This window comes from Saccostrea cucullata, unplaced genomic scaffold (genome assembly GCF_032062105.1).
Source record: "Saccostrea cucullata isolate Sc308-1 unplaced genomic scaffold, CSIRO_AGI_Scuc_v1 ctg9727, whole genome shotgun sequence".
NCBI lineage: Eukaryota > Metazoa > Mollusca > Bivalvia > Ostreida > Ostreidae > Saccostrea > Saccostrea cuccullata.
The window spans coordinates 11,108-24,432 of NW_026924932.1; the positions used below are offsets into that span (position 1 = coordinate 11,108).

A 13,325-nucleotide genomic window follows, 5' to 3' on the forward strand; every position below is an offset into this window, starting at 1 on the left:
GTTAGGAGTTTTTGGAAAAAAAAAAATAATAATAAACTACGTAACATTTAGCAATAGGCTGATTCTTTTTCATCTCTTGTTCTCGATATCAATAAACATGGGTGCAAATTTAGCGTTTAGAGAATTTTAGCGGGCTAAAACAAATCTACTAAATAAGCCGAAGTTAGCTCCTCGCTAAGAAAAATTCACTTTGTGGTATTTTCCTTTCCTTTTATTTCCATGTCAATGTTTTTCAGATCAGATAAAAAAGATTTCCCTAGCTATCTACCCGGTAGTCCTATGTAAAACTTTGATCAGCCATGTTAGCCGCACCCTACCCTCTAGAGTCATGATCTTGAATCTGCACTACCTGAGGATGATTTCAGATGAGTTAACCATTTTTGGAAGAAGCAACTTTCTTTATCATAAATATTTCAAAATCAAAATCAATGCTACGTCACTGACAAAGTACAGAGAAAGGAACCCGAAAATACTACTTTGTAAGGTCAGTGGTAAGAGTTCCATGTTATTTTCACAATCGAATTTCTTCATGAGCCTTGCACTGAACATTTTCTTTTGTAGGCCTAAAATCACAGCAAAAATTTTCTTCTTTCTCTCTCTCTCTTTTTAGCAAATCCAAGGGAGTGCAACCCCTGTACCCCCCCTCCTCTGGATCCGCCACTGATTTTTGGGATAACTATATATATTATGATAATTGTAAGGTTATAAAAGGAAACTTAATATTCAGTCTTATTAAATTCCGGCAAACGTTTTATTTGCAAGTGATCCGGATTAATTAACCCCCCCCCCCCCAAAAAAAAAAAAATAAAATAAAATGATGTGACATAAATTATGTGTATGTATTTATATAAAAATATGTTTTATCTGTTGTATATCATAGTATTCTGAATATTAACTAAAGATACATGAAATATGAAAACATCACTTTCTTCCAAAACACGAAGTTTTAATGCATGGCTTATCTATTAACCATAATGCATTGCGAACCTTGCTGCCTCCTTTTACTTCCGGCATCTAAAACGAGAGGTTCAACATGGAACCGTTAGTGAAATTTTCTCTTGAAACACCTTTAATATTTGAAATTATTTGCATGTAACCGTCTAATCTTTTTAAAATCAATATTTTATTTCATATTTCAGGTCAGTAAAGGGCCCACAGCAGTCTGTTCAAGTGTTCGGACGAAAGGTACCCACGTGGTTTCTTGTTTTTTGCAAATACACGTTCAGTAATATAGTGACATGCCATTAGGTTATACATTTTTTTATTATGTAAAATTAATAAAGACTATGTGGTATGACCTAGATTTTACGTTAACAACAGTTCTAATTCCTCATTCTCTCATTTCATTTACCCCCCCCCCAGCTTTCAAGCTTGTAGTATGAAAAAATATTTTTGCTCAGAACTTATAGTTTACTTAGATGTATAAAATCTCTTTGGTTTATTCCTCTTGCTTTTGTTTAGTCTTTTTCCTATCAATCATCCAACTCTTTCTTATCATGTGCACATATTTTGCATTACATGTTTTTGACTCTATCGTGTACATTGTTTACAATGTAATTTCTCTTTGCCCCATAAGGGCACTTAATTGGTCAAATAAACTTATAATCAGTGGGGAATTGAGGAATCTTTCAAAGGAGAGGAGAGTTGTGGGTTGAGACATGGGCCTACAACCACACCCTAAAAAATACTATTAAATGATTTAAATCTGTATTTTTTTCGATCGAAATCTGTAGATCCTGTTGGAAAGGCTGGTAAATATTTGTCTGAACCAATAACTTTGAAGAAAACATTTGTCCAGAATACTGACTAATAACAAAAATGAAGTGTGATGCAAAATTAATAACGGTTGGGATCTGGATGTGTAGATGAAGGTCGCAAACACAGAAAAAATGGCCGCGTACAGGGCGTGTTGACGATAGACAATTTAATTTGTTATAGTAAAGTCATAAAACGTCATTTATTAAAGACCTCCTATCCCAAGGAAGAAAACTTGTAAAATTGAAGACAGTTGAAAATAATCCAGGGTATTTGGTGCTGTTCTTCAAATCACTTTCACAGCGTTAAATAAGGAACATGTATCTGGTCTGACAAAACTTTGACCATTCCGACAGAACGTTTGACTTTGTCAGACCAAATGTCTGACAGTAATTTAAAAAATTAAAAAAGAGCAAACAACTAGATGATATGATGAAACAACTTTGTCATTTTCTTTTTAGAAAACTGCTACTGCTGTAGCTCACTGCAAACGTGGAAATGGCTTGATAAAAGTGAATGGCAGACCCCTAGATCAGGTGGAACCACAAATCCTCAGATACAAGGTAACATTCTAACTTGCTATCAAGTTTTGCTCAACCATATTTTGTGTTTTTCACACTATTTTAGCAATGGCAGATTTTTAAGAATAGTATCTACTTACCGGTAAAAGGAAGGAATCCCAAGTGTAAAGACATAAATTCATTACAGATAAGGAATGAAGTTTGTAACTTAGAGTAAACTATCCCGGACTTTTTATATACATGTAAATTTATACACATATAAATTAAAAACTTGTATATGCTTAAATAATTAAAATCAAATGAAATCTTATTTGGGAAATGCTGAATGAAGAATAAACCATTCTGCAATAAATTTAAATGTGATGAGTACAAAATTTAAATGTGATGAGTACAAAAACACTTTCGAACGAAATCGCGTGCCTGATTTTCATATTACGCCTCGACGGAGATGTTACATGGAAAATTTCAGGGCGTCACGTGATTAGCTTTTATCCAATCAGTAATCTACAAATTTGTCTGAAGCGGGATAAACATATACAGGATATTCTGTCATGTGTACTCTAGGAACAACAGAACCAAACAAAATTTGTCAAACCAAAAAACCTAAAGTAAGAAAAAAAAACACATGAAAATGCAGAACCAGGGAAAATCTAACTGTCAAAGCAGTTTTAAACAAACTCTTTAGGTACCTATATTTATTATACAATATTTTTTTCTTAAAATCAATGTGTTTATGGCTATGTGTCAAAATAGTAAAAACAGAAACTGAGACGCAGAACATTCTGGGCAGTTGTAATTTAAAAATATACCATAAGGCACTGCAGTTCAGTCATATCCGATGGTCTGATGTCTTTTGGAAGGTTTTGTATTCCTGTATGATGAAATGCAAGATGATCATGAAGTGATGATGAACTGTGAATCTGCTTACCTTTATCTGATAAAGATGAGGACAAAATCACAGCGCTCTGAGCTTCTTTTTCACAGTTTTTTCACATCTTCATTGTGAGAGTGCAGTGCTCTTGATTGTCAGTATCATTGGATGGGACCAAATTTGGTGTAGCTTTTACTTCTGTTTTCCTATAAACTCCCTATGAAAATTTGATACACTTCGGCGTCTTCGATTAGTTATATTAGGTAAGAATTGTGTTTAGCTTTACCGCATGTTTTAAAAAAATGTGTGAATCAGTAGAGAGAAGGGAACAGAATTGCAGATTGCCTCTTATAAATCAAGTTTAGACTTAGGCTTTCATGTGTCCTGTTTTCAAAGCAGGTTGAAGGTTGTTTCAAGAATTAAGAAGTATATGGTATCTTACTTGAAATAAAACATGAAATTTCATTTCATAAGTTGACTATTTTATCTCCCTCAGCAACTTCAAATTAACAAAAAATTATTGTTACAACTGTAGGAATAAGACAGGAAAAAGAAAAACACTAGTTATATGATCAAAATTTATAATTCTGAATTGCAAGGTAAAAATGTACCATCAGTGCAATGTGGGCAATTTTACCTTTCCTTATAGAAACTTCCATCTAATGAGAAAAAAATAAACAAGTTTTAAAAATTAAAAGAGAAAACAAAATGAGCAATTTATGATGAATTGTGTATCTGCTTACCTTAACTGAGAAAAGGTGAGGAAATTATCACAGCGCTCTGAATAATTGCTCAATGTCTTTCTTTTTTCCAACGTAAGGAGTTATATTTTAACCAGTTAAGCCTTGTTACTCATTGTAAATATGCAAGAAATTTGTTTAGTATCTTTGAAAAATAAGAGTGTTTTATACCTTGATAAATTTTGCATTTTCAAGCTACTGTATATGATCACTTGGCCAGTCTTTATTACTTAAGCATACTATTTGCATGAATACAATGAGTACGGATACTCAACTAAACATGTGTGTACATGTAAAATTTGTTGATGTCAAATTGTCAATGATGACAATAAGGTATGGATTGGCTAGCTCCTCCCTTGAATTCTTTGATACAGTATACTGAAGTTGGCTGAGATTGACCCAGCATATATTTATGAAAGATAGCAGTATTGAAGCTATGGGTTGACTAGGTGGCCATCATTCATGGTCCATGGGTCTCCTACTGTCCTTCTGTTTATAAGATTGTAATTGTGTAATTGAATCATGTTAATTTATTTTCCAGCTCCAGGAACCAGTCCTGCTTCTTGGCAAGGAGAAGTTTGCTGGGGTAGACATCAGAGTGAGAGTACGAGGGGGTGGTCATGTGGCCCAGGTCTACGGTAAGTACAATCTGTTAGTCTGTGTGCTTGATGCTTCAGTACAATCTGCAGGGGTTCAAAATTCCTCAAGTCCGACGTCCCGGACTAACAAAGTCCGGATCCGGACTCGGCATTTAGAATTCGCCAAAGTCCTGGGACTTGGCTATGTTTCTTGTTTATCTTTTTTTAAGTTGAAAAAAATGACCGTAAAGCTAAAAATAAAGCAAATTCTCAAATGTATTAAGTAAAAATGTGGGTTTGTGGGCGTTAAAATACCTTAAAACATTACGAACATTTTGAAAATACAATCCGTCTTTTTATTTTCCGTTGCGGTTAGACTCTTGCTTTTACGCAATTCCTCATGTTTCCTCCTATATGACAAACGACAATAAGTTTGTTAAATTTCGGTTTTAGCTGTGACTTACAGCACATTCTAATTTCTATTTGTTCTAACAGATGGTTTATTCAGTAGTGAGTATTGTAAAAGTTATTGTAATGTACCAATAATCTATCAGTCTGGTATTGTGTTGAAATACTCATGTATGACTTTATGACAGTTTATGGAGGAAAAATAAAACATATAAAATACATATAGTCTTTATTCATTCAATGCAACAAATGAAAATTAATTATTAGTAACATAAATTTAATGATGTGTAGGTAAATATGGACTCTGAAATTTCTTCCTCGGACTTGCCTAAAATTTACTCTTTAAGTCCTGGACTTGACCATGACAAAAAAAATTTTGAACCCCTGAATCTGAATTTACTGTAATCTGTTGAGTTTTAAAATATGAGGAAAAAATAATGGTAATTTGAAGTATTTTGATTTAGGAAAGATGCTTTCCAAAAGATATTATATTTTGTTTTCCTTATGTAAGCTCAAATAAAAAGAAATTAGCTGATATCTATTGATTTGCCATAGATAAAATGTTTCTTTATATCACTGTATATATTGTAAATCTGTTTGAAAGGAAGAAGGAAATAGGATTGATGCATTCAACCTTTAGCTATAATTAATGTCTTTCATTTGTAGCTGTCAGACAGGCTATCTCAAAGTCCCTGGTGGCATACTACCAGAAATGTAAGTAGTATTACATTGAGCACAACCTGATTTCTTCCTTGAATTATCCAGCTAAAATCTGTACATTCATAATGCATGTTCAATTAATAAGAGCAGAATACTGCACTATCAATTTATGATTAAATATTTTTCTACTAATTTTAATTTGAAAGATTACATTAAATTTATATATAAACACTTGCTTAGTATGAATTTGTTATTAACTTGTAGATGTAGATGAAGCCTCAAAGAAGGAAATTAAGGATGTGTTGATCAGCTACGACAGAACCCTGCTGGTCGCTGATCCCAGAAGATGCGAGCCCAAGAAGTTCGGAGGTCCAGGTGCCCGTGCCCGCTACCAGAAATCTTATCGTTAGTCTGTCCATTAAAGTGTACAGTTACAAGTCATAATGGTGTTCTGTCTTATTCTGTTTTATAATGATGGGAGGACTCAGAATTAATTTTTCAGTAATCAGACATTGTTCAGAAACTCAGGGTTCTGTTTTAATGTAAGAATATACCCGTACGTATAACTAATGATACGTATAAGTATTTATGATGAACAAGACTTGCAAGTTGTACAAGTCGGATACAACAAATAGCGTCCATGTGAATTTCAATTCACTTTTGACTACATAGAATGAGTGCGTGGAGGTAAACTTTTTGATTGGACAAATGGCACACTTAATTACCATGGTAACTTGCAATTGAAGGGGAAAAGGTACATGTAGTACAGTACTGTTTACTATTACGGAAATTCCAACATTTATTAAAATATGGATGAAGGATCAAGCATCTGTGTTAAGTTCGAATTTTAATTCTTGTGTCTAATTTAAATTACTTTGGCAATGATGGGGATACTCTTATAATCCTTAAATACATAGATGTATAGATATTCAGATTGTCATTTTATCCATGACATTTGCTGAGAATTATGGAATTATTATCTTGTCCTTTGGTTTTATGGTGTTATCAAGCGGTTGGCTTGCGTGATAACATAAACACAGGAGGCATTTTTTGTATAAAATTACGTGTACTATCATCACGATAGTCAATCGCTTGATCATCATCTTGATTTTAATCGAAAAATTGAGTTATTCCTTACTGTTACATGATTTCCTGATCTTGATCTTTGCCCAGCCCACTTCCGTTTAGATTTTTTAAAACTACGCCTTCTGATGGACCGACATATTTAAAATAAAAAAATATAATATCCTTAAATTCTAACATAGGTAATCAATTACAGAGTTTATTATAAATACCTCAACGGATGTTGTCTTTATGTAAGACAAAGTCCCACATTAAACTAACAATGTAGACTTGCACCCTTAACTTTAACCTAATCCATTATCTGGAAAATGTTTGTTAAATCCACCATCCGAAGCAAGTCAATTGTGTGCATCCTATTAAGTGTATCATCTATACAAGTTTTGTCATCATAGGGCTCATAGTTACTTAGAAATGAGAGCTGCAACAACAAAAACGAGAACCTGTTCACTCCCGGAAAATTTAGGTCAGATCTAGCTTACGAAGCAAGCCTTGTAGTGTACAACCTTATGATCAATGCAATTTTAGTCAACGTAGGTTTATAGTTACATGGAAATGAGACCTTCACTAAAACGTTAATCTGGTCAATTCTTTGCTGAAATTGCAGCGTCTGAAACCCTGACTGATGCAACGAGACAACTAGAAGCATCTTCCATGCATGTCTGGTCAATTTAGGGCATAGATGAACTGCAAAGAAAACTGCTCCAAAGACTTTAACCTGGGACGCTGAGGGTCCTTTTTTAGGGGAGAGGGCTATAACTCCTTAGGATCTCCGTAATGGTGCAATGCGGGAGCGGTTCACTCCCGCACGGATTTAGGCTCAAAATGTCAGTAAACGGCTACATGTGTATTTAATTAACATGTCTTACCGGGACTTCTAAATGTAGTTATCCCAGACATAAATCGATCCAAAAATATACAGAACAATCCATGTATCGTTTATTTTTCGTGTATGTCAACAACACAACTTAAATTCATCCGCCATATTTACTGACCAAGACAGATTTTATTCTGGGACAGCCAGTGAGATTAAGGATCTACATGTATAGGGAGCGGATTTCTTTGGAATTACCTTATTTTAAGCTAAATATCGCTGTTTACGTAAAAATAACACATGGAATGGTTTTATTTACTACCTGGTATTCATCACAATTATTTATAAACACCGACACCTGCTTTATTGAGTTACTCTAAAGGATGTATTCACTTTGACAAAAGAATTGACCTATAGGAGAGAATAATTAATTTCCCGGAAAAAGTGACATTTTAAAAATTAACCCTTAATTGTTGTTTTCTACCGTAAATATGTCTAAATTTTTCAAATATGTATTTTATACCTAAAATTTATTATTTACAACTTTACAATTAACCTCCAAAGTTGGCCGAGACCCCATTTTGTCCGTTAAAGCGTTGATTTTTGCATGAATTTTGGCCTAGAAGTCCTTCAGGGCAGACCTGTCCCCGAATAAAATTGTGATATTTTAATAGGTTTGGATGTAAGGAATGATTCAAGATAGAATTTTTTTAGAGGCACCCCTGCCCTAGGGTCGAAATTCACAAAAAACCTACAAAAATAAGGAAACTTGATATTGATAATCTGCTTTAAATTTATACCATTATATTATATAGTCAGACTAGCTCAGTTGATATGTGGGCTGACTATTACACCGTGTCCCACTCTACTTTTAAAGTCGGGGGTTCGAATCCACATTTAAAGTTTTTAATTTTCGTCTTTTCAAAGAATATTTTAAATTTTTTTATAGACTTGTGTATTTTTCTTCAATTACGAGGGCCGTTCAAAAATCTATCTCGTATCTATCCTTTTATGCATACCCATTCTTGATATAAGAAACACTAGAGAGAGATAAAATCGTAACAATCCAATGTACAGTTGTCAGTCAGGCGGAACAAACCTCAGTATAAGCACACTTTCTCCAAGGACATGAATAACTCACTCTGTCACCCCTACTTATGTTATTGTGATTTAAATTCAAGACACGTGGTTTAGGTTTACCTATTCAAAGGTTATAGGGTAGATCCGGTTTTATAGATAAAAATTAGCAGTAAACAGGAAATTGCTATAGTCTGTTTCTTCTGAAAACATGTCCTGTGAAAAATGTGTGTTGCCACACCTTTCTGAAAGACTTTCATTATTTTCAACAGAAATGGGTGGCTTAAGGGGGTAAATAACAATTGATATATCAAAGTTAACTGCAAAAAATTAAGCTCACTGGCGACCGATACGCTGGTAAAAAAATGTATAATATCATCTACACTGACAAACTTCCGTTTGCCTTATATGGCTATTGCTATTAATGCGCACAGAGGATCTTACCACGATCAACTGACCAATCAAATGTTGTTTGAATACGTTTACGCCAAATACATGTTTACGTGTTACTTCGAACACGTGGTTCAGGTCAATCTATGATCATGTCAATGGAGTGCAAAATAAAAAAATGTTCTCATGAACAAAATGCAAACATTAGAAACTATGAAAAATATTACGGGCTTTTTAAATTTGTTGTTAACTAGAGAAAAATATGTTTAATAAAATGTATACGTGGTTCGTGTCAGGTTTAGAACACCAGCACTTCAAGGGTAAGGAAAATGAGCAGCTTTTCGTATGCATTTAAATGGACAAAACATTTTTAACATAACTATACTCGTGATCACGTGTGTTGGCCAGGGAATCCACCTGGCAATTGTATTCACCGATAGTACAATAAAGGAATTTATCAAGCGTAAAATTCCTGTAGTATTCGTATAGTAACCCATAATGCAATTCTCATTCATCTGATTTTTCAGTTAAAGTCACATGCCTCATTTGCTAATCTGACGCCAAAAAATATAGTCCCGATTCCCATGCAAAATATTTGTCCAAAAAGAAATTTTAATTCATGACAGCAGAAAATTGTATCATAGAGAATACTTAAAAATAATTTAAACTTGAATGGATTCAAGAAAGATCGATTGAAGTACATTTAGAATTACATTATAGGGTGGTGAAAACTAAAACATAACTTTTCTGTTTACCATGTCTCCACGTGCTAGTCATTTCCTAGCCACATTTCCGTGAATAATTTACCCTATCTCGCTGAAGTCTCGCTAGCTCTCGCCAGAGCCACTGTCAGAGCTACTCTGAACTCATCGGGTCTTATAATGTGCAGAACACCGAAAAATAAAAGGTTCCGAACACATTAGTAGGGATGTCTGTGTTACTTGATACAGCTATTCTTGGCAGCATTGAGCTGCGATGAATTTCAATAGACTAGTATATACTAGTATTCCTTAGAATTTAATCACATTGATTTTGGCTACATATATCATTAACTGTACTCTCTTGGATTTCATTTAGGCCTATATAATTTGCACACATTTATGACATGTTTTATTATATTCACGGATAAATAGCCTAGACATAAAGAATAGAATTTCAGAGACAGTAGACCTTACCATTATGCAAATGAGAAGTAAAGAAAAATATCAATTATTACATTTGGAAATAAAGATTTAGGAAAAACAAGTTGTTATATGTATTTAGCCTAATGTCATTAATCAGAACGGAAATCGTCAAGCTTTTTGTAGAGAAAAAAAACCAAGCCTGGTCCTATAGGTCAGATCCCTGTTTATATTGAAGTGATCCTTTCAAGCTTATGTCTCAGTACGTCACGCGTGAGCTGTCATGGCTGCTGAGTAGAAGCGACAGGTAAACACTCAGATTTATTTTACATGGTTATTGCGTTAAACGGGCTATGTTGTCGACAGTGAATAAAAATCTCATCTTATTAGAAGTAAGTTGAATATAAAAACAATTTATTCTGCCTGCAGTTGCCCGTATTAAAAAATATTTTTGCACCATTACGGAGATGCTGTGGAATTGTAGCCCTCTCCAGAAAACATCAGATTAAAAAATCGGAGAGGGCTATATTATTGCAGCTAGGGTAAACAGCTCTTGTAGTAAAGTAAGCTTTATTTGAAAGTAAAAAGTTGGGAAAATGCGTTATTGTAGATTTTGCCTGTTTAATGAAGGGTGAAATTATTGAAATATGGTTTGATGTTATCAATTTGAGTTCAGTGACATGTACCGTTTTGCATTACATGTACGTCACCATCCTATGTCGACAACTGCACTCAAGGTAAATAGTAAATGCCTCCTTACCGCAAGCTTATGACTGACAGTTTCTCCTTATCCATGATTGGTGATGTTGCAACAGATTATTTCCCTGACGTTTACAAATTGAGTCGACATATAACGGGGCGTGAATTGTTCGGTGGGCGCTTCTGTCAAAATAGATCGAGACTGTGACGTAATGCTAAATTGTACACTGACTTCATCATGGGGATCCTGTACAGTTTGAAATGTTTTTACATGGTTCTCGAAAGTAATGTTTATACTGAAAAATGCTGTAATCCTTCATTAATTTGCAAATGAATTTACTCAAAATGAACACAATGTCAACCCATTAGCAAACTTGTGAATCCAAGTTTACGCTTTTGGACTTGGCAACACTTCTATTTGCTGTTATCATGTGTTTGCATCGTGGGACAAGAAGCAACAAAATGTTAGGATACGAGAAATTAAGAAAGGAAGAGAAATGAAAACAACAAAGCTGGAAAATGATGAACTTTAATTTGCGAGTGTTCATTTTCATACTCTCATACAATGTGAGTACACGCCTGTACAGATATATATTAAGCAAAAATAAAGCCTTTTAAAAAATAAATACTATTTAAAAGACTTAATCTCTGTAGGCATAGACGTTATAATAATGTTATATGGAATATAATATACAAACTAATATGGAGAGGGTATTATTATCAACCGCATGAATCCTTAGTGTTCGACAATCCAACAACAAAATGTTCACTGTTAGATCCAAATGTGTATAATACAAGGTTTTGCATTGATTTTTCGCTTATTTCCAAATGATTTGTGTATTAATAGCATATAGCCTTTACCATTCTGAATGTCCTTTTTTAATAGCATAGTCTTGTGAATTTATCCGTACATTGCACATTTAACCTCTGCATTCATGGGGGTCTTTGCTGGACAGTTAAAAGCTGTAGAAAATTCCTTTATCTGCGATAAAGCACTATTCGTCCTGTAATGAATTCCAAAAATAGATATTTCTAAAATGGATTAATTATTTATTGTCAAAAAGGTTGACCAAATGTTAGTGAAAAACCTGCAATATATCGATTGACATTTTTCTCTAAACCAAGTGCGTTTGCTTGCTTGTAAGGCACCTGTGTTTTTGTCAATAAAGAAGATTGGGGAACAAGGCGGGCAGAATGCCTATAGCGTCCGATATTAAGAAATCATGTATTCAGTACGTGAATTAATTGAGTATTTCAATTAACTTCTAATTATTGAAAGTTTTGAAATTATGAGAAAAAAAACTTTTCTGAGAGAAAAAAAAATTTCTTTCATAAAATTAATAGATGGTATTCGTGGGATTCGAACCCCTAGCAATAAAAATCCGACGTATCAATAGCATACTGCTTTGAAACTAACGCGTTAACCACTATGCTACATCACTCATGGTGATACTGGGCATTTAAATCATGTTTGTGATGTGACCCGCGACTTAATGGACTTGAAGTATTTTTTCGGAAAGATGCGAATGTTGTGTCATAAAAGTGTACTTTTAAGGTATAGTGGGTCCTCGCTCCATGTTTTTGTAAACCAAAAAATATGTATTTTATTGCAAACTTTCAGGATCATCCTTCAAAAAAATGGAGCGAAGACCCACTCATATTAAAAAAGTTTGTTAAAGTACGAGAAAATGATCATATTTGTTCTTTTAAGTGTATGTAATCTTTTTCATAGGCAAATATTTTCTGTTTTTGTGAGATTTTTGTAAATTGTAGAGATTTTACATAAAGAATACTTTAATATTAGATGAAATATCAAATGAAATTTGGATTTAATTGAGATGAAAATTTTCACTTCTTATCTGTCGCTCTATAGACACTTTGCCCGCCTTATCCCCCCATCTTCTTTATTTTACCTAATGTCTTCGGAAACTGTTCCTCGCACTGCATTATAATACGCGACATTGTCATTTCTGTTATAGCAGCTGGCCTGAAATAGAACAGAAACGGCATATCAACATCTACAGTCCAGTACGCCTAGGTCTTTAATGAATAAACCGGATTTCCTTTACACGGGAGACAACTTTAAAATGCAAATCAATTCGTTAAAAAAATACCTGAGCGTACGAAACGAAGAACATCTGGTCATTAGTCAGTCCTAAACCTGGAGCAAGCTTTTCTCCTCCGTTCTTTTGAACCCATTTCTTGTATGCCTGCAAACAAGAGGTAACACATTTTCATATTTTTCATGTTCGATCATATTTATGTTTCCCTTCCATCCAAAAAAAATCTGTTTCAAAATTTAAGGTATAACTGTTTAATATATACGCACCTTGTATGCAATTTGGACACCGCTGGTTTCAGCCATGGCTTCCGCCGCCCAACGTTGTCCGTTTACTTTTACCTGCATAAAAAGATATTTATGATAGATTATCATATATTAATAAAAGTGTACTGTTAAAATTCTTTACAAACTATACTCAAAATATCTTTTATTTGTTGATAAATAAAGAGCAGAATTAAGGTAACTTTTCTCTACACGAGTTTAAACCTCTAGTTTCTGAAAATACCAAGTGAAAGCATTTCATTTAAGCCAAAAATTGATTACTTAATA

The 13,325-nt window shown here is 33.8% G+C and overlaps 2 protein-coding genes across 2 annotated transcripts; one reads left to right on the forward strand and one right to left on the reverse strand.

Moving 5' to 3' along the window:
* The first annotated feature begins 973 nt into the window (after positions 1–973).
* Positions 974–5,977, forward strand: LOC134267650 (small ribosomal subunit protein uS9). Its single transcript, XM_062749859.1, has 6 exons — positions 974–1,041; positions 1,140–1,185; positions 2,217–2,318; positions 4,429–4,525; positions 5,540–5,587; positions 5,798–5,977. Exons 1-6 carry the CDS (start codon positions 1,034–1,036, stop codon positions 5,941–5,943), a joined length of 447 nt encoding a protein of 148 aa, XP_062605843.1. The 5' UTR covers positions 974–1,033; the 3' UTR covers positions 5,944–5,977.
* A 5,250-nt stretch (positions 5,978–11,227) lies between these two features.
* LOC134267649 (endothelin-converting enzyme 1-like) lies at positions 11,228–13,121 on the reverse strand. The gene is made up of 4 exons (XM_062749858.1): positions 13,044–13,121; positions 12,829–12,924; positions 12,628–12,701; positions 11,228–11,718 (listed from the first exon to the last, which is right to left on the reverse strand). Exons 1-4 carry the CDS (start codon positions 13,119–13,121, stop codon positions 11,616–11,618), a joined length of 351 nt encoding a protein of 116 aa, XP_062605842.1. The 3' UTR covers positions 11,228–11,615.
* Positions 13,122–13,325: the final 204 nt, after the last annotated feature.

Coding starts and splice junctions, on each gene's coding strand:
- LOC134267650 (XM_062749859.1), top strand. Junction 1,186..2,216: donor TTCAAGTGTTCGGACGAAAG/GTACCCACGTGG, acceptor TTTTCTTTTTAG/AAAACTGCTACTGCTGTAGC. Junction 5,588..5,797: donor GGTGGCATACTACCAGAAAT/GTAAGTAGTATT, acceptor ATTAACTTGTAG/ATGTAGATGAAGCCTCAAAG.
- LOC134267649 (XM_062749858.1), bottom strand. CDS start 13,121: ATGCAGGTAAAAGTAAACGGACAACGTTGGGCGGCGGAAGCCATGGCT. Junction 12,702..12,828: donor TCTTCGTTTCGTACGCTCAG/GTATTTTTTTAA, acceptor GTTCTATTTCAG/GCCAGCTGCTATAACAGAAA. Junction 11,719..12,627: donor ACAGTTTCCGAAGACATTAG/GTAAAATAAAGA, acceptor AATTCATTACAG/GACGAATAGTGCTTTATCGC.